Source organism: Amphiura filiformis, chromosome 8 (genome assembly GCF_039555335.1).
Source record: "Amphiura filiformis chromosome 8, Afil_fr2py, whole genome shotgun sequence".
Classification (NCBI taxonomy): Eukaryota; Metazoa; Echinodermata; class Ophiuroidea; order Amphilepidida; family Amphiuridae; genus Amphiura; species Amphiura filiformis.
Window position 1 is genome coordinate 63,721,161 of NC_092635.1, and position 27,864 is coordinate 63,749,024.

The 27,864-nt window shown below is 35.9% G+C and overlaps 1 protein-coding gene across 1 annotated transcript in view; it reads right to left on the reverse strand.

The window, feature by feature from the left end:
• Window positions 1-5,687: 5,687 nt before the first annotated feature.
• The window catches only part of LOC140159342 (WASH complex subunit 4-like), a 63,530-nt gene continuing 41,353 nt past the window's right edge, over window positions 5,688-27,864 (reverse strand). Inside the window, exons 26-37 of the mRNA XM_072182789.1 lie at window positions 25,816-26,010; window positions 24,957-25,110; window positions 23,961-24,027; window positions 22,983-23,069; window positions 21,605-21,668; window positions 20,823-20,906; window positions 19,464-19,560; window positions 17,560-17,654; window positions 13,657-13,743; window positions 12,299-12,395; window positions 10,078-10,170; window positions 5,688-9,547 (exon numbers count right to left, since the gene is read on the reverse strand). Coding sequence (XP_072038890.1) covers window positions 9,492-9,547; window positions 10,078-10,170; window positions 12,299-12,395; window positions 13,657-13,743; window positions 17,560-17,654; window positions 19,464-19,560; window positions 20,823-20,906; window positions 21,605-21,668; window positions 22,983-23,069; window positions 23,961-24,027; window positions 24,957-25,110; window positions 25,816-26,010 — 1,176 coding nt within the window. The 3' untranslated portion in view covers window positions 5,688-9,491. The remainder of the gene's footprint in view (window positions 9,548-10,077; window positions 10,171-12,298; window positions 12,396-13,656; window positions 13,744-17,559; window positions 17,655-19,463; window positions 19,561-20,822; window positions 20,907-21,604; window positions 21,669-22,982; window positions 23,070-23,960; window positions 24,028-24,956; window positions 25,111-25,815; window positions 26,011-27,864) is intronic.

The window sequence follows — 27,864 nt, forward strand, 5'->3', positions numbered from 1 at the left end:
CCTCAACAGCCCGAAAAGGTTGACCAATTTTTTTTCGGTGGTTTGAAAAAGTGAAGAGCAAAAAAAAAAAAAAAAAAGATTATAAGCGCTAGCGCCCTAAAAGCAACACATTTTGATATATACAGGGTGTCCCAAAAAAAGAGGCCCCTCATTGCGCCCTCTTTTTCTCCTATTTCTGAAAAGTTGATAAAATATATTTTGGTATGTAAAGAAACCTTTAATCATTAGCTTTAATAAACCAAAACAATTATTTCAATCGGCTCACAACTTTTGAAGATATGCCCTTTTGAATAAAAGTACCCGTTTTTCACTCTGTCCACGATAGCAAACAAAGTGGTTGGGATGGCTCATGCTGTGGAGTGGCCTGCACAATCACCAGACCTCACACCACTTGATTTTTTTCCTTTGTGGCAAAATCCAAAATCTTCGCAGTATTACTGAATGCATTCGCAATTATCCGGCGCACAAGGATGGTCCGCAACACAATTCATGCAATGAGGACCAGGCCCGGGGGGACCAGGGCTGAAACCTGTATTCGCCAAGGAGGCAACCAGGTAGAGGGCAGAGCAGCACAGTAAAGTCACTTCAGAAGAACCAAAGACAAACCAAACAGCCTTTTAGGGCTACCTTTTATCCTAAAAAGATAAATGACTTATGTTGTAAATAAAAAAAGCAAGAAACAACAAAGTAAGAAAGTAAGAAACATAATAAAACAAAAAGGCATAAATAACCAAGAAAAAATAAATATTGCAAGTAAAGCAAAAGAAGTCCCATTCGGCATCCATTTTACCCACAAATTAATGACACTATTAACGATATCCATTGCCCATAAACCCACCGATAAAGCCCATTCCATAAAAAAAAAGTCATTTTATAAAGTTATCATTGAGGAACGTTTGATATTCATGCATGGGATGTGTACTCCTTTTCAATCTTTGAAGTAGCCAAACCTTCTCCGTGGACAGAGTGAAAAACGGGTACATTTCTTTAAAAGAGCATATCTTCAAAAGTTGTGAGCCGATTGATATAAATGTTTTGGTTTATTAAAGCTAACGACTCAAGGTATCTTTACATAAAAAAAATATATTTGATGAACTTTTCAAAAATAGGAGAAAAAGAGGGCGCTATGAGGGGCCTCTTTTTTATGGGACACCCTGTAGTTACATTTTTGCCCTTCCTCTCCCTCTCTCCTCCCTTTTTTCCTCTCTCTCTCTCCTCCTTTTTCCTTGCGCTAGGGGGCGGGGGCCCAAATAGGCAATTTTTGCCAGAGGGGGCCCCCCGCCCCCCAGCAGCTATGCCACTGCATGACAGAGTCATCCTCATCATGTTCATTTAAATAAAATTTCGACATCCGAAAGGTAGCACAGGCCAATTTGCAAAATACAGGCAAAACGAGGTGATAGGTATTAATGGTTTTCGAATCGAACTACACACCTGTTCCTCTGTCATCTTAGAACTGTCCCATAGGCCTATGCAATAAGTCCACCCGCCCATAGAACAGGGTTTTTTCCTCGCCAAATGTTTAAGGTTTTGCTGGTCATATTGGACATTGTTGAGTGCGGTATTTGGCACACGTAAACTGGTCATCCCTGGCCTTATAGCTAATTGAACACTCATTAGACTCCACTGTATATCATTACTTTCAATGAATACACAGGACACATCATATAGGTATAAAGTGTTTCTCTTATTTTCTAATATAATCTGTTTACAATAATTCTTTATACATAAAGATTTTATACATTTAATTGTATAGTACAGGACGATATGGGTTGGGTATTTTCTACATTAGTGGAACCAATGTTTTTTGGCATCTTTAAACCTGAAAGGATAAAAATTTGATTAGTTCCATTTTTTTCTATGCCCCATGTGGTTCCCACCAGGAGTCGAAACCTGTGTCAAATTACTGCCCTTAACATAAGAAATCTCAAACATATACTTATTTCACAAATTTTGTGCAATTTGTATTGTCATGTCCCCTGCAGAGGTAATGCAGCCAAGTTCAATAGGAATATGTATATGAAATGCATAACCTTTGACCCATGATTTCATCCAATTCCAAGGTTACACATTTATCAAACAAATTATTTTCCCAATTTGTTTGCTGAGAGGAGTAATTTGAGACAAGACGCGATTGAATCGGTGCATTTTGAAAATTTGGCCACTATGCATGAGATACTTGACATTTGACCCAATTTACTCATGAACCAAGCACCCTAGCGCAATATAACAATTGACTTTTATATTCCTAGCAATGAGAGATTACAACATGATAGAACAAATTTTATATTTTGGCCGCCATTATGACCTTCGACCCTCGTGAGAGGCATAGGAGGCATAGAAAAAAATGGAACCAATTCTAGTTTTCTCATTTGAGGTGTAAGGATGACAAAAATCATTGGTTCAACTAATGTAGCAAGACAAACTCAAATATCACCCCATAGCGCCCAGTATTGTTCAATTTGTATCATGCTAATATTTTATATGTTGTTAATTTATTTTCTCACAGTGATCCTGAGAAGATTTTTTAATTATTGAAAAAAAGGTGTTTACTACAAAATACCAGAATTTAATACAAGTTGATGAATCAAAAGGTTTTGCATTATTAGCACATTTAAAAAATCAATACAGCAAATTAAACATAATTACACTTAATAAAAATTACTGGAATGTGTATTAAAATCACTGTCAGATTTCTGCAGTTTTTCATCATCTCAATGTAACAAATAAGCTGTAATTGAATGATTACACCACTTCATATAACACCATGTTCCCTACCAACCTCTAGTCCGACGAGTAGGACCTTTTTTCTAAGTTACCAGACTATACTCAGTTCAGACTATGATCACTACCTCACATGGCGCAAGAAAGAAGAATCGCGAGGGGCGGTTACTCCCGGTTAGTCGATTTTTGTGGTTAATCTTTCTTGAGCGATCAGAGTCAGTGTGTAGTTGGTATACTAAGAAAAAAACAGGTCCTACTCATTGGACTACCCACCTCTTTAACATGCTAGAATAATGATGACATTGCTCAAGGTTTCCGATATTGATTTTTCATTCCCATTGTTTAGTTAAAATTACAGTTCAGTTTCTTTAAGCCATATTGTAACTTTTCCACAACAAAAGGTTAGTTTCAATGTCACACAGTGTCATCGCCCCGATATGTTCATGGCAGAAATCGCCATGGTAGGTTGATTCCACAGCCACGCATGGCCATTTTGTTCCGACCTTTGAGATGCATAATGAGCGGGACATCCGACTAAGGCTACTGACAATAGCCTGGTAATTGACCTCTCTGTGTAGGGGTGAGCATGTATACGCCATGATGAGGTCAATGGTCATCTGCTTTTACACAGCCTCCACGAGTGAGTGCAGCTAGCCTACGCTGCGCTATAGTTCAACACATATAAAATCAGAATTTTTGTCAGTTTTTGAGTTCAAGACGCACGGTTCTTTCTCAAGACGCAAGCTAACGACTATCATATCCATTCAACACATATATTCAAGTGCAAGGAACAAAATCTGGCTTCTTTAGACTAAATAAATTATGGGAGATATTCATCATTTTCTACCCCGGTATCCAAAGATTATCGTCTGAATATCAAATCCTGCATAGCACATTCACGTGTATCGATCCCGGGTATTCATTTCAGTGTTTCTGCTGTATAATGTAATCATTAACCGGGCAATGTCGGTGTGTGTCAGATATGTCCCTTTTGAATTTTGACCCGAACAGATAAGGCAAAGCAAAGAAAACCAATATTTAATTCCAGCGCTTAATGTTGCCAATAGATGTGTGTCAGCTCTGTTGATCATGCCCAATGTTGGTCCTTATGCTGTGTTATGACCTTCCTGCCTGCCATGTATGTAAAGTGTTATGAATATCATGTATGCATTCAACTATTATTGTGATCATGGTAATTAAGGTTATACAAGGTATTGTTGGTCGAAGCAACAAAAAAAATAGATTTTCATTTTCTGAATCAATATATTATTGAAAAATAACACTTTGGTGTTTTGCAGAAGTTCATTCTACAAATCATATACTTTGAAAACTTGCTTAATTTATTGTTGTAAATGAGTTATGTACGTTTTACAAAAGTGTTGTTGTTCCAGCCCTCTTTACAACATAACTCAAGAACCACAGGACCTACAAAAGTATATCTGTGATATTTGAATTCTACACGCTCGCTATGAATTGAGCAATGCAATTTTTGCTAAAGCTCACTACCATTAGCAAGATGCTGTGAATTACATTTTTTTGCTGCTTCGACCAACAATACATCGTATACCCTTAAATGACATACTCAGTCGTTTTATTCAAAATCTCAGCTTTTATCACAACAACAGCACCTAAAGCCTTGATTTTTGCAAGGTATGTTTGTTTACTTACATTACAATCATATAAAAATCAGAATTTTGAAAAACACTGAGGGCATCCTCCTCAGGAAATGTTACAGTAATAATCAAAAACATTTTAGGTTATTCAAGCCTTGAAAAAATATTTGGCAAAAATGTTTGCAAAAATAATTTTACAATAACATTCTGACAACATTTTAAAAATCTTGTTGCAGTGTGTTCTCATACAAAACACAATAAAACATTTTCAGGTTCTTTATGAAACCTGACATTTAATGTTATTATAACGTTTTTACCAAACCCAAAACATAATACGGCTAAAATATTTTTTGTTTGCTGGGTTATCACCATAATGTTCTCTCAACATTGATTGGTGGGGAAAAGGATGGGGTACATATGTATGTGCAAGAGGGTCACACTGAGGCAACCGTATTATAATTCTTAATTTTAAGTATGGCACAGTATGCAAGAAGAATGTCATTTTCGGGTCGTAAGCTCAAAACGTGGCATTGTGAGACTACTCAGGTATATGGTGTGACAGAATTTTGACATAGGGTCGTGAGTAATCTGACTTTAGAATCAAGACTAGGGAATAATCACAGATTCCCAACCACTGTCACAGTGGGTCGTATCAGGGGTTATAATATCAACATGTGGGCTTGTGAGACTGAGCAGGAATAATGTTATTGTTGACATGGGATTGCATTTCAAAACAGGTTGGGAATAGTGTCAACCAGTTTGGCTTACAACCCATTTTTTCCAATCTTCCCACAATGCAGTTCTCATTGAGGTATGACATGGTGTCATTTACAATACATGGGTGTGTGATTTCACTAATTAAAATAATATCAATTTTAAAATGTTTGCCACTTTGTATATACTGTAAAAGTCAATATTTTCGCGAGAAGATATTTTCGAGATTTTGTCAATTGCGCGAGAATTAAATTTTGCAGTTTGATATTGATACAATAGAAACCTAATGCAAAAGGCTATTTTCACAAGTTTTTATTTTCGCGAAATTTTCTACTTTAAAGCAGTATACAGACTTTTTATTGTACGTACAATATTGTATGTACAATATGTACGTTATTTAATCTATTGCCATTCTATTTCCAGTAATATTTAAGTTCTAACGAATATTTGATGACGTAAAATCGATAATATATTTCTGCTAGATATTGTATGTAACATATTATCGATTTTTCGTCATCAAACATTCGTTAGAACTTAAACATTACTGAAATAGAATGGCAATAGATTAAATAACGTATATATATTGTACATACAATATTGTACGCCTAATACTCGGAGTCTGTATACGACTTTACAGTAGCTCAATATAAGATTAAATGACATACATGATGGCACAATGAGGGGACATTATGGAAACGGTTCATAGAGTTTTACTCAATTTTGAAAGATAAACTGCTGAGTTGATAATAAATATAATTTTTGCAAATTACTGAGGAATACACTTTTTAGCATACCTATTGTTGGGTGTTATAATTTGAAAGGATACTCCGCAACCTACAGGACTACAAAATTATACAGCCATATAATAAACGTGTAGCAAAAATGAATAACAAAATACAAGTCTCTTATATAAAGTGTATTTTATGATGAAAGATAATTAAGGCATATTCTGTATGATGTCGTACACAAATATTATCAAGTCCTTGATATAACTTGAGTTTTTTTAACCATGGTTTAAGAGTCCAGTTTCACAAGCACATACAGACTTTGCTGTGCAATGTACCTTAGCACAAGCTAAACCCAAAGGCAATAAAATGCCTCTTCTTTGCAAGTTGGGGATTCAATTTTGTGAAATTGGGCTCTAATATAAACCAACTGTGACAGGAATATATTTTATGGGCGCAATATGTAGGTTCTTACACATTTTTTTTTAAATGTACAAAGCATTTTTTTCACTTATCCTCCATCATATTTGGACTTGAGTTTAAGTATGATATGTGTTACATGGCTTGCAGTACATCTAGGGCTGGATTTACCATTGGGCCAGATGGGCCCAGGCCCCCTAAATTGTGCACCTACCTTCTTAGCCCCCCCATTTTGTGCCAAATCACTAGTTATATTTTGCACAATCAGGATTTCATCACCAGGGTTGCCTAACCCATTGATTTGGCAGCCCAACCGAATGTCTTTCTTGTCTCATAGAAAGCAATGGCTACCAATAAAATTTGATAACTTTTCAACATTGGCACCCGCAACTTTGTGGTTTCATGTCCCATACAAACCAATGGGTGACTTTTCTATGATTCGATCCACAACTTGGGACTGAAACTGTTTGGCAACCCTATTTGATCACCAGTGACTTTCTCCAAGTATGCTTTTGATAATTATTTAATTAAACCCCTGAGCACTACCTGTCGATATAACATTGCCTCTGACCGGTCAAAACCATGGTATTTTCATTTTAATCACCAATCAGAATGGAGCTTTGCAAATAATTCATCACAATTTTTTTGTATGGTGAAATTATTCTAATAATGTTGCTGATTGGGCCAACTGATAATGAAAACTTCTTTTTGGCCAATCGGCAGGTACTTCTCATGGGGTTAAGTAACTTGCACTATAAAAACCCAATTTGTTGAAACAGTCGTACAGTGAGCAACAATCTCCCTTAGTGCTCTGCATGCTAGCCATATGCTTCAACATAAAAAGTCCCAAGTTTTCAGGTATTTTCTCAAAATATCAAAAGCTATCTTAAGAACCACTGAATCAATACTAGGCTTGTTTGTACTCATTTTAATGCATTTTTTATGCTTATTCCAAATAAGGTCATGAACATTTACAATTCTGAAATTTTTGACAAATTTGAAATTTGTCGTCTGCAGTCGACATCCGTGTGGAGAGAGTTAAATTAATTTTCAGTGATTAGATAAATAAGAAGCTGGCAAGCATGAAGATAGGTCTATATGAAGAGTGCACATGCAAATTGTGATACACCACACTGCAGCTGCCTGCCTGGCAGGTGTGTTATTCTTATTAATATTGGGCTATTCCATTTAAAATCCACACTAGCCCTGTGGAAGATTTTGGAAATATCTTCCATATGTTTTTCAATTGTAATTGGTCAGTGTTAATTATTTTTAAACCCACACTCCCTCTGTATCATGCCTTTACCTATCTTCCACAACTGGAGTGAGTATTTCAAATGGGAGTTACCCAATTGTCTATTCTATTCAAAACTCACACTCCCTCTGTGGAAGACTTGAGCTAAATCGACCACAGTGGTAGTTTGGATTTTAAATGGAATAGCCCATTGTTATTTTATGCAATGAGATACTTAGTGATAATTATGAGCAATAATTAGTGAAATTACACAGTATTTCTCATTCCAGAAAAATACAGCACTAATTTTTTGGGATTAAAAAAATATTATCAAGTTCTACCAAATGAAACATAGTGAGCTAATCATTCATTTAGTACTAACTGGAGATAAAAGAAAAAGTTCACTATTTTACTGATTTCTTGAAATAAGAGCCGAAAACATGCATTTTCAGCGTGTTTTCTGACAATCAAGTCACAAAAATCAAAGACATAGAACAAGTCTAAGCATTCAAAGTCTTGAGTTAATGCCAAAATTTTGCTTTAATTTTAAATTTTTTGTGTTACTTTAATTAAATGATTGCTTATAAGAATAAACATGTCTTTTCCAAAAATTAGAATGAATAAATTGAAATTAGACTTTGTATAAGTCTTTAGACTGGATTGTCGCATCATATGAAAAACACCCTAAAAATGCATGTTTTTCATAAATTTGGCCAAGGATGAAAATTGAACTTTTATTGCCAGTTAGTACTAAATGAATAATTAGGATTGAGCTGTGTTTTATTTGGCAGCAGTTGATAATATCTTTTTAATCTAAAAAAATTAGTGCTGTATTTTTATGGAATGGGGAGTAGTGGGAGTATGCTATTGGAAGTTTATGATTATAAGACGAAAAAATGAACACTATAAAATAACACTTTCAATAACAATATTGATTAAGAACACAGTATACAGCAGCACAGCAGTGGCTCTATCACATTTGCACCTCCACTCTTCAAATATGGTGTGAGCAAGCAAAATCAATCTGAAGTCGGGCATATTTGTTTGTTAGCTTTCTACATGATTGTATAAGGCATTTGCAAAGCTGTATTTGTATAAATTGAACATTTAGTTCCAAAGATATGCACAGTTGAAGTGTTTCCAAAACAAAAGACAGCAAAAGAAATTATTTCCTTTGTTTGGCTGTATCTGTAAATCAATATTTCCGACTTCCGACTGATTTTGCTTGATCACATCACATATGATCACAAAATTCAAAAAGATTTCCCCTTCAATTTGTAATATTTCAAAACAAAGTGATTAATTAACTCACACCTGGTACATCAAAAAAGCCATGCAATAATCAGCTAACCACAGCTTTACGACAACCAGCACATGCACATCCAATAAAAAACATGATTATATCTATGATTGGCAAGATTAATTCCCTGGCATGTCAGTCTGAAATCACTCCTCCATCACTCACATATTTCATGGTTTTCAGCCTTCTAATTGATTCTCATAGAGGTTGCCAGTCTGTTGCCAGGTCATCCTTGTGATGAATCGGTTGCAATACCAGACAAAAACACCACTTCAGTCATATCCATATGCATGTTCACACTACTGCATACTCCTGAATCTGCATCGCGTAAAGTGGGCACAACCTGGCCTCTATGTGCATTTGAACATGCACGATAGTGTCGAGAATGCGCACATGTGTTGATGACGATGTTTCGGTGACATTTGCAATAGATTTTGAGATATAACAAAGTGGTCTGCGGAGTTGCCGAACTGTCAGTTTTGAAGATTCTCATTGCCATTTTTAACATTTCATTTACCATGTGATTAAGAGAAAAATTCAGCAAATTTGGACTGAAAAATATTTGGCAACCTTGATGGTAAAAGTTCATACACCTGTGTGATGTAGATGGCACATTGTCCAGATGAAAGAGGTAAAGAGTGGTGGATACAGGCGCAACCTGCAGGAATGTCCAACTCATGATGTCACTCTGGCAACCTCTATTGGAGATATAAATATCCATTTCAGCTCTGAATTACAAAACTGCATTAGGAGTATCCATACTAACTGGCCATGATTGCTGGAATAGATGCAGTGGATGGAGGTGCTGTTACAGCAGCTGTGGAGAAAGAGTAAGTTGTAAAACTTCAGAATCTATCAAAAGTATATTACTCTAATTAGAACAAGGAATACTCGGGGAGCCAAGACCACTTGCTTTGCACCGACACAGGACCAAACCAAACCAACTTTTTTAGTTACCAGATGAATAAACTTGCTAATGTATTTACCAATATTTGATAAATTTTGAGTTTTGACCTCTGTCCAGAATTCAGTTGAATTCGTCGGTCGTAACACATCGTGGCGTACGTGAAGGACAAAATATGTTTCCGAGCAAAATGTTTTTGAAGGATATGCTACTAGTAACGGAGTCGATACTCCTCCACTATTATCTCTTAGTGGTCCGATTCAATTTGAAATTAAAGTTTAAGGTTCATCCTATTAAACTATATCCTTAATGATTAACAACTAATAACTATTATAGGATTAATAGCTAGCTCTAAACCTATACGCCACTATGTGAAACGCAAAATTTGGAAAATCACTCTACGCCATTATGTGTTGCGACCGACGCATTATTATGCTACTTACGAAGATTTGAAGCAGTTGATTCTGGAGGAGGTAGAGCAGGGACATTCTTTGCTGATGCCGAATCACCGCCACTGCTACCTGTACTTGCTGTTTCTGTATTGAACACAAAAAACATGGGTCACTTATTAAAGGGATTATAATTGAAGATCTTAGTATTCTTAAAAGTAACATGGGTCCCTTAGACCCAGTCCACACTAGTATATTTTCGCCATCGTATCGTAATTACCAGATTATGATACATGAATGATGAGATCATCCACACGGTCAACACCTCGTCATCGTGTCGTAACAAATTCACGCTATGGTAATTACGAAGCCCATTGAGCAAACATTAATACAACAACAAAATGCGTACACACAGGTAATTTTCATCGGCAATTACGACTCGATCATGCTAGAAACCGGCCCAATGATGGAAATTTTCATCATTCACGAATGATGACACGATTGTAGTATGCCGACGACATTGAGCAGACACATGGTACTAATATCATGATATGATTATGACACGGTCGTAATCGACGGGAAAACACACTTATGTGGACCGGGTCTTATTAAAAGGACTAGGAGATCACCTGTCTTTCGCGGTTCGTAAATTCATAGATTTTGGATTTGATTGCTTGCAAGTGTTACATGAAATCAATGCATGTTGTGACCATTGAAGGATTAAGTTGCTGAAGGTGTCAGGGGATTAAGTCCCCCCAAAGAATAAAAGTCCCCCGTACAACCACATAGTGACACATAGTCACTAAAAAATAGGCCTACTGTTGAATCTTCTCCCAAATAGGACTACACAGTAACAGAATTCCAATGTAGGACTACACTGACAGTAAAAGAAATACTGACAAAATGACTCCTTCCTTCACCGTAGTCTACACAGTAAAAGAAATTTGCCTGGTGGGACTACCCCCTTGCAGGACTACACAGTGAAAAAAGAAATAAAACCACTTCCCCCACCATAGGACATGTAATCTTTGTCTATATATTTACACAAAGTATGGGCCGTGGTAATTGGACCCCTGACAATCTGATTTGGACCCCTTGATTTCAGACTGAAAGGGGGTTAAGTGGTGCATTTGGAGTCTTTGGACCACGTACTTTTTTCAGGTAACGCTAACCCTGGCATCAACATCTCAGTATGTGTGCATTAGTTTGTGCAATGTCACTGCCAACAAGTGATATGCATTTATTAACCCCCTGGACACGTCATCTAACAGCATATCTGATTGGTTGCCAATTATGACCGGGCTTTAAACTACTTATGGTCAAACTTGCATTCACAGATGATCTTATTAATACCCTCCTTGATTGGTTCAAAATTGGACACAATATTCATTTTGACCAATCAGCAGTGTTGCGTGTCTACACGACACAGGGTCAGAAATAACCCTTTACCCAGATTCGGTACCTTACCTTAACTTCAAATAAAAGGAAGGTTTTTCACAACAAAGAAACTTTCAAACTGTCTAGGGTTTTAATCAATAAACAACATTAGTATGGTAAGTCAAGTGTGGTACAAGAATAAACATATTCACTCTTCAGATCTGTTACTACAAGTATGATGCAATATCATGATATGAACTTAAATCCTAGATTTAAGATTAGCCTAGGGCCCATTCAATATCTGATTCTAAAGTCCTTTCACAATGAAGTTGAAGACTGGATGATCTTACTAGTAAGCTTACTGCTGGTGAACTTAGTTGCGGTTTAAGATGACAAAATTACACACTGCACAAGGCGTTCAGCATAATGATAGTTCGGGTGTCTGATCATGATTGTAAACCGTGTTGCAAGGGCTAGCCCAAACTATTTTTATAGTGAGTGCGAAGCTTTCCCAAATCAACTCACAAAACAGCCGATGTGTGTCCAAGCCAATTAACTGCAGATGTAGCACCTACTGGAGCTTATCCAATAGATCTTCATACCAACGCCGAACAAGATCCCCTTTATTTCAGGATCAAACATTACACAATAGTTCGGACGAGTTCGAGAAACATCTCATCTGCTGTACGTCGCCATTTTTCTCTCCACGCTCTCCTTGAGTTCAACCCTGGGGTCAACATTGTAATCAATCAACAACAGAGGGCGTGCATCATCTTTTGCAGTATCCAGAAGTTGCAATGTTTCAAAAATGAGATTTTATCATTAAATGCACCTCCATAACAGCAGGTAATTCTCATGGGGTTAAGCTATAAACAATTCCATATGCCTCATTTCTTACCATCCTTATCCTTGTCTTCTTGTTCCTCAGCTGCAGTCTTGTCTGCTCGGAAGAAGATGCGGGCACTACTCAGGCTGTAGTACAGTAGGTCAAATTCCTGGATGGGATGGGCAAATTGGATCAGTTTAGGAATAACAATAAATTTGTCGGGTGCATTACATAGTGACGGATGTCAAACCCAGGGTGTATTACATAGTGACGGATGTTGATTGCAAATTTATCAAAATATTGGCATCGGGAAAATGTTGAGTAGGTAAATTGTATTGGATATGAAGAACAGGCTATGCCAGTATTGGATATAGATCATAAACTTGCCATTAAGGTGGTACTACACCCCTTGATAAATAATAATATCATTTGTTTAAAACAATTTAAAATTTTAATGCAAAATTAGCCACAAAATTTATCACGTGGTGTAGTACCACCTTAATGTTTAGCAATTCATGTGTCTATTAAAAGCAGACCCTTGAAAGATATTTTCAAACCGTTAAAATTTAGTAATATCGTACATCTCACATAATATGTAATAGATTGCCAAAATTATCTGTCACTATGTCTTACGCAATTATCTTGAGAGCTCAACATCCGTCGCTATGGATTTTACCGTAAAGTGCAGATCCGTCACTATGTAGTGCACCCGACGAATTGTATAAATGAATTCAAATCTGCTGTCAAAGCATAGGGAGTGTGAATCTCAAATGGGGTTACCTTAAAATGAGTGACTCCATTTGCAATCTACATCCCCTGTGTGGCAGATTAAGGATATATCTTCCATTGGGGTGTATGGATTTCAGCTGGCATAGCCTGTTCTTCATAAGAGAAAATGGCTGACAAATTATCATACTCTTTATAAGATAAATGAACTGCAAGGCAATAATAATATCATTTGTTGAACTCCCTGGACACTACTGGTCATCTAACAGCATTTCTGATTGGCTGCTAACTTGAAATGCCCATTTCAATTGCCAATTATGACTAGGCTTTAAACTATTTATGGTCAAACTTGCATTTGCAGATAATCTTATTAATACCCTCCTTGATTGGTTCAAAATTGGACACAATATTCATTTTGGCCAATCGGCAGGTAGTTATCATGGTGTTAAAACAATTAAAGAGGAAGCCACGCCAGAGAAGTTCTTCTGGGATGAACCAAACCTGCCTGCTTATCAAATTAATCACTGACAAGGTTATCTCTAAATTTGACTGGTGCTAATTGATGCAATAACATTAAAATATGAATTAGCACCTGTCAAATCCAGAGATAACCTTATCACTGATTAATTTGATAATGAGGCAGGTTTGGTTCACCCCAGAAAAACTGCTCTGGTGGGACTTAATCTGTAAACACAGTAACTTACCCTCTGGTATGAGTCTAATCTCTTGACTGTCAAACTTGATGTCTGCGACAACTTCTCATCAGCTCTGGCAGTTTTACGCACATGGTCCTGGAATAAACAGAGAAATTTGATGATATTATCACATTTTATGTACAACACACCCTGTAAGTGCAAGAATATTGTGTTTTTCAAAGCACTTAATTAAAGTAGAACATTGAATTCGGTATCAATCAAATGGGCATTTCTATTTTTCAATATTCAACAGTAAGATTGTTTCAAGTAATAAATCAGATTTAAAAACATATAAATAAGAAATACATTAAAAACATGCAATTATATAAACTGAGCTCAAAAAGAAACTTATAATTTTTTACAACTTGTGAATCACAAGGTCATATCTTAAAATACTGTCAATCAAAATGAACCAAAATTACACACAGGATTACCTTAATACTCTACTCAAAACACATGTCAGTAACCAAGTAGTTGTCCAACTGACACAACAGCAAAATGCACTGTCATGGGACAGCTTCCTGGACTTCCTTCACTTTCACAGCCCAACATTTGGCACCCAGGACAAAAAATCTGTGAGAATGCACACAAGATCCTTGCACAGATGATAAAACGGTGCTGCTTTCTGCTTTTCATACACTTTTTCATGAAACAGGGCTGGGCTGTGAATGTGGTCCAGGAAGCTGTCCCATGTCAGTGCATTTTGCTGTTGTGTCAGTTGGATAACTGCTTGGTTACTGACATGTGTTAAGAGTAGAGTATTGAAGCAAATCTGTGTGTAATTTTGGTTCAATTTGATGGACAGGATTTCAAGATATGACCTTGTGAAATATTATAAGTTTCTTTTTGAGCTCAGTATATATTTATGGTACTGGTGTTGAAATACTCTAAGTCATCATCAGTCGCCTTAAGGAGGCTGTGTACTCTCAGACATGCATGTAGTAAAAGTGCAATAACTTTGTAATTATTCGTGCAAGACATATAAAAGTATACATTTTTATGAAGGCAAGACATCAATAAATCTTAAAATAAATACAGATTTGGGGTAAAAACAACAATTATGAAGAAAATCACAAAAAAGTGAGTTTTTGGCAATATTTGTTAGGTACATCATAACAAAAAACACTCTTTCCAAAATATTTTATTTTGTTTTTAGCTCAATCTTGAGGCTCCATTCCAAAAACGTTTTTTTAATTTTTTTGATATTGGCCTTATTTTTTGAGATATTGACCATATAAGGCATCAAATTAAAATTCACAAACGCCTATTTGCACAAAATGATGCCTAAAATCGGAAATAGACCAAAATATAAAAAAAATGAGAAAACTGTTTTTTGAGTCGATTATGCTTTTTACGATGATCATATTTGCTAGACCTATAGTATTTATTGAGTTATCGTGTACCTAAATCGTCATTTTACCGAGAAAAAGAACATTGAATTAATGGCGTTGAAGTTTAAAGTGTCACATTTTGCACTTTCATCGAATCTCGCAGGAGAATGCGGCAGTTTTTATTTTTGTACCTTACATTACATAAACATCGGGTAAATCCACGGCCCCTTGAGAAGTTTGAGCGAAATCCATTCATAACTTGATATTTAAAATGGGGGAAAGAATTTGAAAAAACCCACATTTTATCAGCTAAAACGGAGCCATTTGACCACTAGATTTTTGTGCTTCCGCGGTGTTTCCATAAGATGCGCCGCGCATGCAGATAAGCGTCGCGTATGTGTAGCGTATTTGTGCGTTAACAAATTGCGCGATATGTAACGCGTTGTTGCGCGCGTGTACGCTGCTGGTACAACAAAGATTTTCTTTTCTTTTCAATTTCAAACACGAGTGGAATAGTGAAATAAAATCCTTAAAATATTGCAGTTGGAGTTTACAAATCTGGATTTTCATTCCTTGTATTTATAAAAAACATAACAAAGTACAAACATATCAAAAAAACTCAATTTTGCGAAAGAAACAATGTCTTGAGTCACAGCTGCCTTAAGTACCACATAAGATATTCTTGTAAAAACATTTTGTGATTTACACAAGAATATCCCATGAGCATTTTAGACAAAAACAAGTACCATGATTAATTTGCACATTGCATAAGAAATTTAACTTAAGGCTGTAATAATTGTCCAAAACTGTAATTCCAGTGCCAAAATTAATTTATAGTCAAATAAAATGAAAAACAAAATATTGTGTGTGCATGTGGTGATAAACCTAGTTTTGCAATAGTACCCTATGTGTGCATAGGAAGTTCTTGCGCCTACAAAAACTTGACTTCTGGTTCACAAGAACCTTTACAAGAACCTGCACTTATAATTTCCATCTATTTTACTTACTTTAAAAGTAATTACTTATAGGTTAATAAATGTGCATCACTTGTTGGTAGTGAAATTGTACAAAATAATGCACGCGTACTGAGATGTTGATACGTTTAATGCAATCGCCCCGAAGGGGGAGTGCATTAGATGCATCAACATCTCAGTACAAGTGCATTACTTTGTACAATTTCTTGAGTTTGTGATACGCATTTATTAACCTGTGAAAAAAATTCCATGACTTTTGCTATTTTTATAACAAAATTGTCAGTAAAAGTGTTGGAAAATACAAGCAAATATAAATGCATCAACCCGCAAAAAAATGAACTGGTCCGAAAGCACTGCGCAGAGTACACGCCCGTGCATATATACACAATCAATGCATGGTTTGGATTTTTCTAATGCTTACTCTGATTGGTTCTCGCTATCTAAGAGTGTATGAATCAAGTTTATACACTTCAAAATAAACTTAAAATGCTTAATGACTATCTTTCTTACAATCTGTAAAAACTAATTTGTGCTAAAATTGTCATATATATACTAAGTTTTTACACTCACACATAAACAGTTTTTGTCTTCTTTCTTTCTCACGTTGCAAATTCTTAAACATTTCTTGCATTTCCTATAATTTTGTTGGTTCTTGTCCATTTTCTACAAGACAATAACGTCTGGGTGTGTAATGAACTGCATTTTGCTTTTGTGTGTGCAAGACTCAATGGATTCCCAAATTCATGCACGGATGTGACTTCTATAGCGTTGAACTTGATGAAAATAATCGTAGAAAGTGGGCATGAATCACATTAATAATTTTATAGTTAATCCATTTAAAAATGTCAATCTGTTTAAAGTTGTAGCTACAATATGAAGTATCCTGTACATTGTATTACCATTTGGTATGTACAGCAAACCAGACTATGTAGTCACAGTACTGTTAGGCTTCATAAACCAAGACATGTCTCACATGAAAAAGAGCACATCCAGTTTGTACGAGGCCTCCTGAATACTCAGGGTTGCCAAAAGATTTCAGCCCAAATCGCAAGTCAAATAATCGAAAAGTCACCCAATTTTTCTCTTTACCATTGGTATCTATGGGGCAGGAAACTATCGGAAGTCGCGGGAGCCAATATTGAAAAGTCGCCCAAATTTGTTCTCAACCATTGGTTTCTATGGGACAGGAAATTGTCAAAACTTCGCCCAATTGTTGTATTCTTCTGGATCCATCCTCTGGTTCTCATGCTGGTCAGTTGCAACAGATTTTCCCCATTTTTATATATTGTAAGTTGGACCAGTAATGTAAAACAGAACGTGCTATCAATTAGTTTTATCATTTTTTAATTTCATAAAAAACTTTTCCAAGTTATATTAAAAGGTCTTAGGGGGATATGGAACTTGTGAACCCTTGAGATTTATAAAATAGGTCACCAACCTTTACACAGTATTTTTTGTGGGACATGAGGGCACATGAGACATATCGAATTGCATTCTGAATACGAAGAATGTCCTTCTGATATCATATTTTTTTTTTTTTAAATTTGCGATATAATACAAATTTTATGGCAAAAACTATACAGTATTTGGGTGAAAGTATTACTGACCTTTTCCGTCTTGTATTTGTAGCGTACAGAATGAAACCAATGGAGGGAGTCAAACTCCTGGTACTGGTCCAGTAGCTTCAAGATGTATGCAACACCTGTCATGAGAACACATCAAATTGAATGAGACTTTACATTACCCTATGAGAGCTACCTGCCGATTGGCCAATAGGAAGTTTACAGGTCAATAGAGGTAGTCATTGTGACGTCAACGCCACCATCTTGTGGTACGGAGTGCCTTGTTGCTAAGATCACCGCGTTGACGCTTGACTGAAGAGGTGCGTCACACGCTGCGACTTCGTTGTAATCAGGGGCGTAATGTCTAACACTCTAACACGCAAAATGGCAGTAGCCACAAGATGGCGGATCCCGCGGAAAAGGCTGATGGTCTCTATACTGAATGATTTGTGTAGTAAATAAAGTACATCACTTGAAAATGGACTGCTTTTGCAAACTCAGGCTGGAAAATCAAGTCAAATTAAAGCTTATTATTCAGTTGTAATGGTTGTTGAATTCTGCATACATCCAGTACAGAAACATTTTTTGTGTGACAGAAATGAATCTTTTAAAAGGGAGAAAAGCACTAAAAAGTGATATTCACCGTGTGAAAAGCGAGATTGCGTTTTCTCTCCAAACCTACTGATACCCACCCACATGGTAATTCATGATATAAGCATTATAAAAGCACTGTTGACAGTTTCATATGAGTTTGGATAACGGTCTTCCCTGCTGGGACCAATGGGCAATTATCGATAATAAGGCAATTAGTGGTTTACTTTTTAGATATAGAAATCAACTATACTTTTTATGGTTATGAGCCAATTAATTGATAACAGGATGAACCCTATATACTCTTTTTTCAGAATCAACTTTTGCATATGTACAAGTTTGACTCCCCAGCAACATACAAGACTCAAGTTTAACATCCACGGTAGGTATAACACATATGTGACATGATCAAGGGGAATGAGTCGGATGTCGCTAATTTTGTTTTTGAGATATTGGCAAAAACAAGTGTTCAAATTCTTTTGTTTTACATTGTTTTTAGCCATTGATAAATTGCTCATAACTCGGTAAATAGATGTCTGATTTTGATGGGCTTTGCATCAAAATATAGCATTCGTAAACTGCCAGAAAATGATGTAAAAAACTTCTAATTGAAAATTGCCAACATGCGACTCATTCCGCTTGATCGTGTCACATATGTGACATGATCAAGGGGAATGAGTCACATGTCGACCCTGATCGAAAATGAATTTTACATATTTTTCTAAAGATGACATTCAGAGCTTTCAGAAACAGAAAACCCCATGTTGATACGGCTTTTCTTTGTGAAGTTACGTCAATTTACCATTCGCTGAAAACAATATAAAACAAAAGAATTTTAACACTTTTTTGCCAATATCTCAAAATCACTGTATTAGCGACATCCGACTAATTTCCTTAAAGCCATATTATAACATTTCTGTAAAATAGATTAGTATTTATTTTCCATAAAATGTTAGCTTTTACTGTCAGATATGTCCCTTTTAATTTTGAGCCGAACAAATGAGGTAAAACATAGAAAATTGGAATTTACTACTGGCGCCCTTGCATGTTACTCCTGCGGTTGTAATGCGGTACAATCCTCGGGGGGTATATATGTATCCCATACGCCGTAATACGTACTGTGCATATGTGTTCGACTAATATTTCCATCGTAATAATAAAACGCCGGTTCCATCGTTTTATTCAAAATCTCGGATTTTGACAAAACTACAGCACCTAAAGTCTTGATTTTTGCAGAGTATCTTTATTGACTAAAGTACATTACAATCGTGTAAAACCAGAATTTAAAATTTTTTTGAGGGCGTTCTCCTCAGCAAATGTTATAATATGGCTTTAATCATGTCACATATATAACTTACCCATTGCAAAGCCATCATCAGTGAATGAGGCTCCTACTTTGTTTTTCTTGCTTAGTTTGTCTTTGGCATTGATGGAATGCTCAACAAAATTCAGCGTCTGAAACAAAGGATAAATCCGATGTTGGTAAGATAATAAAAGGCTTACAAGATATATAACTCTGGCCCACTTTCAAGTTCAGTACCATAAGAACTACGTCATTGCGCAGGAAAAACCTCCTATGTGTCATTGGCCCCTGAACATGTTTAAAGCAAAACTTCCTATTTAACCTGTTGGCAGTTCAGTTTTAAACATGTTCAAGGGCCACAAGCACATAGGAGGTTTTTCCTGCCCAACGACGACTAATGAAATCTGATTGAATCAGACCAAAGACTACAAGTGGGTTATTCCAGTTGAAATCCATACACCCCCGATTATAGGCATATAATAGACATAAACTTAATCTCCCACACAGGGGATGAAGATTTCAAATGGATCACCAATGCAGGTAATCCAATTTGAAATTCACACTCCCTATGTGGAAGATTATAGGTCACATCTTCGATAGGGGGTGTAAGGAATTGAACTGGAAGGGTCCATTGTGAAATTGAGATAAAGGCAGGCCAACATCGAGTGCAAATAACAATAAAATACATACGAAAAATTCACCTCATGTAGCTCATACTTATGCTAGAAATGTTGGGATTTGATCAATAGCCTATTTAGTTAAGCAGGTCATGATGATATTACTTTTCAACATTGCCTCCTTTTGTCTGAATCCAGGGGGTACTCTATTTCAGTTTGGCCAAGTATGTGCCATTCAGAATTTATAAGGGGATAAGGGTGTGCAATATCACGCTAGGTGACAATTTAGTGAGAAAATATTAATTATCATGATGTGCTAATTCTCACTGCTTCATCAATGACCATACGATAAACTATAGACTCAACAACTCCCAAACAAAAGCTGAATAAAGTAGCCAATTTGGCAATAATATTCCAAGTTTGTAGTCACCTTTCAAAATATAATGAAGCATAATGATGGTGTAATCGCAAAGATATCTGACATATCCGTACAATTCAAGTGAATAGAGGGGAATGAGGAGGGAAAGAAGATTGAAAATGATGTAATTGAAACGTTGTTTAAGATTATACAGCATAATTTTAAGCTTATACTACAATTTGTTGAAAATTTTATCGCGATATGACATAAAATTCCCTCGCTACTCCCCACCAAGTTACGTCACTGTACCCCATAAGGATCTCCAGATAATCTGTTCACAAGGTATTTTGCTTGTTACGCATAAATTATGCAAATTAGGTACTTAATGAATAAATGAATAAATCACTTTCTGTGTGCATATGGACAGTATATTACTCACCAATGGTGGGAGAATAACATAGAAATTGCGGAGATGCAAATTCTTTTGGTTGCGGAATTCCGGGGAGAACACATCAACTAACATCTAGATGGAAACAAAAGAAACAAATTTATCTTGTGGTGATCAATTCTAGAATATTTTTCTGGGGAATGGGGGACTTTCATGTTCAAAAAACCATTTGTCAAGTGATAAGCCAATCAAATTAAAACATCACCTACCACTTATTGTAACAGAAACCATTTAATCACCATTCATGTCAGAAAAGTATATTAAAGAACATGTCAAAAGTCCCCAAAAGTCCAAGTAGTGGAACAGTGCCTAATTTTCATAAATCCAAAATGGCCACTTATGCAGGGGAGAAATTTCAAATTTGGTCAATTGTTGTTAAAACCCATACGTATTCCTTCCGTCATAAGGATGCAGAAAAAGTATAGTTTGACCTATCTCCGATATACATTTTTTTAGTTATGGGGGAAAAGGTCAAATATACAAAATTTGGATTCCACAGGGGGAAACAAATTGAAAAATGCTCTGATTTCATATTGCTCTGCTTGCAGAAACATCAAAAAAAAAAGAATAGTTTGCCATATCTCAGGTGGTTTGTTACCGTGGTAAAGAAGATCAAATTCTATTGAGCGCTTGACCTATTTTGTGATGTTAACCATGTAACAAAACATCCAAAACTTTATGGACATGGGACTATAATTGGGTGATTACGGTACTTTTTGATACCTGTAGTATTATAGACTTGAGGCTATAATCGGGTGATTACGGTACTTTACCTTGAAATATTCTGTTCCTTCAGCAAAGTTCTTTGTTAGATTACCGATCACACTATCAAGATTCCTAAAGTAAACAAAATGACAAGTTTATAGAACCACTAGAAAAACTATAATCATAACGAATAACACCATACTGTGACGGGCTAGATTTCAGTTGAAATCCATACACCCTCTATGGAAGATATGACCTCAATCTCCCACAAAGGGAGTGTAGATAAAAAATGGAGTCTCCCATTCAGGTAACCGCATTTGAGATTCACACTCCCTGTGTGGAATATTAAGACCATGTCTTTGATAGGGGGTGTATGGATTTCAACAGGAATAGCCCAAGGCACATCTACAATTCCCACAACAAACACAAATTTATTTACTGTTCTGGGGAGCAATTTTGCTGCATTTCATGTTTTTAATTTGGGAAATCTGAAAACTGGTACTGCATAACAAAAAATGCCTAAATAATATTAAGGGAAGGGGTATGAACGTTTGGACAGTATTTATTGTGGGACATTAGAGCACATCAGACATATCGAATTGCATTCTGAATACGAAGAATGGCCTTCTGATATCAAATAATTTTGATTTTTTGAAATTTGCAATGTAATACACATTTTATGGCAAATCATTAAAATTGATATTTTTGATATTTAACAGTACTCAAGTAAACTTTATAAATCTGATGATTTCTACCTAAAGTGTATGTAGGTGGGATGAAAAGCCCGACGATCAATTGAAAATTTTGACCTTTCAGTATTGAAGATATGGATTTTTTTCCCAAAACACCCAAAAAAATTAGGTCTTTTTGGGAAAAAAATCCATATCTTCAATATGAAAGGTCAAAATTTTCAATTGATCGTCGACTTTCCCTCCCAGCTACATACACTTTAAGACTATTATCATTACATTTATAAAATTTACTTCGAGGACTGTTATATCTCCAAAATGTGAAAAATATCAAATTTCAATAATTTGTCATAAAATTTGTATTGTATCATGAATTTCATAAAATGAAAATTATTTGATTTCAGAAAGACATTCTTCGTATTCAGAATGCAATTCGATAGGTCTGATGTGTTCTCATTTCCCACAAAAAATGCTGTCGAAACGCTCAAAACACTCATTCCAGTTCCCTTAAAAAAATATATAACTGGAAATACTGTGTAGAAGTAAACATATATTATAGATGAATCAATCGAGCCAAGTGAAGGTCAGAATTTGATCATTCTGCCATTACTGGGTCCCATTTGCACCAAACTGGTGTTGTGACTCCCCAATTGGGTGGATCAAAGTTTTTTTGTGGTAATTTTGTTTTATTATTAAAGTCATGTGTTGCATACATGCATAGGGGTGTATGGAATAGCCCAATATGATTTCAACTCACTTGGCTGCTTCCTTTGCTTCATCAGATAATGTTTCCTCTGTTACTAGCTCCTCAAAATTCACTATATCCTCCAAATCAGGTACAAATCTGTAGGTAAAAAGGTTCAAACAGGGATGTCATTGGGGATTTGAAAAAAAATCCAGGGATGCAAGTCCGAGGGCTTGCGCAAGTGCCGAGTGTGAGGAGTTCTGCAGGGGTCCAGGGTGCGCAGCGGCCCCTGCAGAAAAGTTTTGTAATTTTGACAGTGAAAATACCAAATTTCCTGGCTTTTGGAACCCTTGATTCTAAACATTAGGGGGTTGTTTGTTTAGAGGGGACTAAACTCAGTGAGACTATACTCGAATTATTTTTTTTTAAGTTAATTATTTTTAAGGTTTTGGAGTGTCCCTGGACCTAGAGCTAAATGCTAGGATAATTCATGGTTGACTTACAAAAAATAAGTTGTTTGTGTTTTTAATATGCAAAGTGGTAATTTATGTTCATGTCTCTCCAAGCAGGTGCAAGAGTACTGAGAAGGTACACAGACTCACTATAATGGTGGAATGGCAAAATCCAACAGCATAATGAACTGATAATTTATCTGGTCCTAACATTTTGAAAGAGAGATGAGCTCCTTAAGTGTGTTAACAAGGCGTTAACCTTTTAACCTTTACCTTTCATCTTTATAAGAATTGGGCTATTCCATGTACAATCCACACTACCCCTGTGGAAGATTTTAGAAATATCTGTCACAGGGGAGTATGAATTCCAAATGGAATGAACACATTAGCAGCTTAATTTGAAACACATCCTCCCTCAGTGGAAGATTCAGGTTGAATCTTTCTCAGAGGGTGAATGAAATTCAAATGGAGATGCCTAATGTGTTCATTCCATTTGAAATTCATACTCCCCCTATGGAAGATATTTCCAAAATCTTCCACAGGGGTAGTGTGGATTTTAAATGGAATAGCCCATTGCAGAAAGTATTAAGTAGTTTACCTGATAGCATTACTGCAACATCGGAGTCCTCCTGACCTGATCATCCTGATGTAGCCCATGGCATTACCTGCAAAAGATATCCACAGGCAAATGGTTAATTACTAGTGCCTGGGCATAATTGGGATCACAATGCATCACTATATGTCGTATATTGATTAAAAATCAAATAGCAGTCAACATCTGAATTGCATGCCATTTACATTAAACAGGGGTGTGAGAGGCCACAGACCAAAAACGAGGAAAATTACTAAAAGAAGCTGAAAAAACGGTGTAAAATTGGGGTAAAAAAGCCAAATATGAGCTGAAAATGTTAAAAAATGCGTAAATTTTGGCAACAAAAAAGAGGAAATCAGCTGAAAAGAGGAACTCTCACACCCCTGATTAAAAATTGCATTAAGTGAGAAACATATATTATTTAAAACATTAAGAATTAGACTTGACTGGACTTGAAACAATATTAAAAAATGACTGACAAGAAAACTAAGTTGCTATGAGCAGGTTGGTAGAAAAAAAAAGGGGGGGGGTGGATAGTGCAGGTAGCAAATCCCACTTCAGTCAAATTTTCTTTGCTCTCCTCCTTCATTCAAAACTAAACTATTCAAAATTCCATCCATCATGCCTTTTTGAGTACGGGTGGGCTTGACAAGGTGTCATTCATTTCTTTCCTTTAGCCTTATTCAATATATTATTTACCTAATTAGCAGGTGTTCTACAGTTAGGAAAAGTACTTTTCACAAGGTTCTAATTTTTTTTTCAGATAATTTACTCTTCCTTGATTGATGAAGATGTTCTGGCTTCAAAAACAATTATGATATTTCATTTCATTACATTTGATAATATCAAGCAAGAATCCTAAGGAAACCAAGGGAAGAAGGAAACATATGAAACAATGTACAACAACAACAACAACAACAACAACAACAACAACAACAACAACAACAACAACAACAACAACAACAACAACAAAACCCAGTCTGTTTAGTCAAATCAACGTACCGATTTGACTGATGAGATTACGGAACTGGTCTAGGTAGCTGTCTCCATCCGGAGTGAGTCCCAGTTTACGGATGCCTTTGTTGAATTTGTCTGCTCTCTCAAATGGATACATCTGATTGATGTCTTGCTTGTTGTCCTTGAAATACCTTATGTCCTACGGGAGGGAGTAAAAATGGCAGATTTGTTTAAAATTTATATTTTGCGAAGGTTGGTGTGTGCGTTCCTGTCATGACTGACAACTCATTCGGAATGTCCGTTTCTCATTGACAGTATACGCTACTGCAAAGATAAAGTTGATGATCTCCAGCAAGTAGATAACAACATCGGAGTGGGCACCCTACAAATCCCTTTAACCAAAAAGAAGTTTTCATTATCAATTGGACCAATCAGCAATATTGTTAGAATAATTTCACCAAGAAAAAAATTGGGGTGGATTATTTGCAAAGCTCCATTCTGATTGGTGATTAAAATGAAGATATCATGTAACTGACCAATCAGAGGCAATGTTACATCGGCAGGTAGTGCTCAGCAAGTAGATAACAACATCGGAGTGGGCACCCTACAAATCACTTTAACCCCATGAGAACTACCTGCCGATTGGCCAAAAAGAAGTTTTCATTATCAATTGGACCAATCAGCAATATTGTTAGAATAATTTCACCACGCAAACAAATTTGGGTGAATTATTTGCAAAGCTCCATTCTGATTGGTTATTAAAATGAAGATATCATGTAACTGACCAATAAGAGGCAATGTTAGATCGGCAGGTAGTGCTCAGGGGGTTATGCACAAAGTGCATATTTTTTTATTCGTAGAATAAATTCCCACTTTAAGACACTATTGACTGCATCCTACATACCTTAATAAGCCTGGACTTGATGTGTTCATCATACATAAACTGTGAGAAGATGAAGAATTTTTTCCTGAGAAACTGGTAGGTGAAGTTCACAGTGGTATTCATGATACCGGTGCCGTGCGTACGGATGGAGTTGGAAATGTGACGGATATTGATGGTGTTCAGATGCTTGTTGTTACTGGCACTCTCAACAAAAATCTGAAAGCGGAAACCAATACACTACAATGTATGAAATTTTAATATAACCTGGGTCCTATTTCATAAAGCTTCTATTTAAGATTAATTTTAAGTATTCATCTTAACTTATTTAAGAAGGATTCCTATACAATTCATCTTAAGTCCAGACATATGATTCATCTTAGGATAAAATTAATTTTATTTTAATTCCTCTTAATAGTTTAACAGTCAGATTTGAAATCCTTGTGGTTGACTTATCCGAAAAAGTGTCTTTGTACACAATTTTAGGTGCTCTGGTTCAAAACAATTTTTTTTCAAGATGGCGCCGGCGGCCATCTTGGATTTCTGGGTGAAAATGATGCCGTAATGTTAAACCAATGTCAGAATCGGAATCCTTGTGCTCGACATACCCGAAAAAGTGTCTTTGTACATGATTATAGGTGCTCTGGTTCACAACTTAATTTTTCAAAATGACGGCGGCGGCCATTTTGAATTTTGGCCTTTAGCGAAAAATGCCGGGATTTTTGCGTGGGACATGGGGGCTAATTTTTTTTCTAAATAGTCCATAGAAGTCAAATCAATCGTCAAACCTTACTAGCCAGACAATGGTCACGGAATTGAGGTTTTTGACCTAACTATTTATTTTTGACATCTTCTCTGAAATGATTGTAACTTATTTTGTGCCCAATCAATTAGTACTCATAAATACTAATTAATTACAGTCCTAAAGTCTGTGTTGGGTGCACAGGATCTCTGAACTTCCCATGCGCCCAAAACAAAACAAAAATGCAAAACAATAAAAATGTGTATGGCATGCTTCCCTGGTTAGTGCTTCCCTGAATTCTTTAGGCGACGTAAAAATAAATTTTGAGAATTTCTTTTTTTTATGACTTGTAATTAAACAACTCAGTACAAAATTCTTTTTATTTCTTTTCATTAAAAAAAGTCAAAATTCTTTTATATAATACATCAAAAAAGACCTCTCCCTGTAGGTCATAAGCAAGATCAGACCTACCAAATGTGTAACAACCAGCAGTAAGAAGAAATTGCACACACTGCTTGTGTGTAGGTAAGCACAAAAGAAATGGTCAAATTCTTTTGTATATGCCTATTGTGATTGTGCAAGCGTGACCTTGTATGCAGATACACACTGCAATTTTAGCTTTTCCACCACTATCTATATGAAGAAATCTATGTTTTTGCTAACATGAAACCCTAGAATTGATATTGAAGTTTAAATGTCATTTAAAAAAATCATAATGACAGCATTTAACCTAAGAAATATAATGAAATATAATGTAGGCCTACAATACTACATGTTAACCATGTTGACTTTAGAAATCAAAGGGCATATTACATGCTTTGTCAATTGGTCCATTGTTAAATATCTCTGAACAAGCATCTTTAAAAATGGACTGATCTTTGTAAAAATGGTGTCAAAAATTATTGGAAAGAGCTATCTACTTTGTTTTTTCAGTACTTACTGCCAATCACAAGTTCATTAGTATGTAAAAGTTTGAAGAACAACATTAGAAAAATACTGCTACTACAGGGGTTAATTTAAGCAGAACCCAAGCTTGTAATCACTGTTAAAGTCAATCTTAAAAAGTGGAATGATCATGGAAATCATCTCCTTTGAGCTCCTTGTGCATTTTTTTGTCATCCTAAAGATGATTATTTTGAACTATATCATTTGTTCATTTCATATCATAGAGTTTTGGCCGAATTTTTTACACTTTTCACATCCAGGGGTGAGTTTAACAAACTTTCATTCACTTTCTTAGGAAACCATTACATAACATTACTCAATATCAAAAACTTCATTCACAAAAAATAGATCCTTACACAACTTAATCTTTGCCTCAGGGATATTGC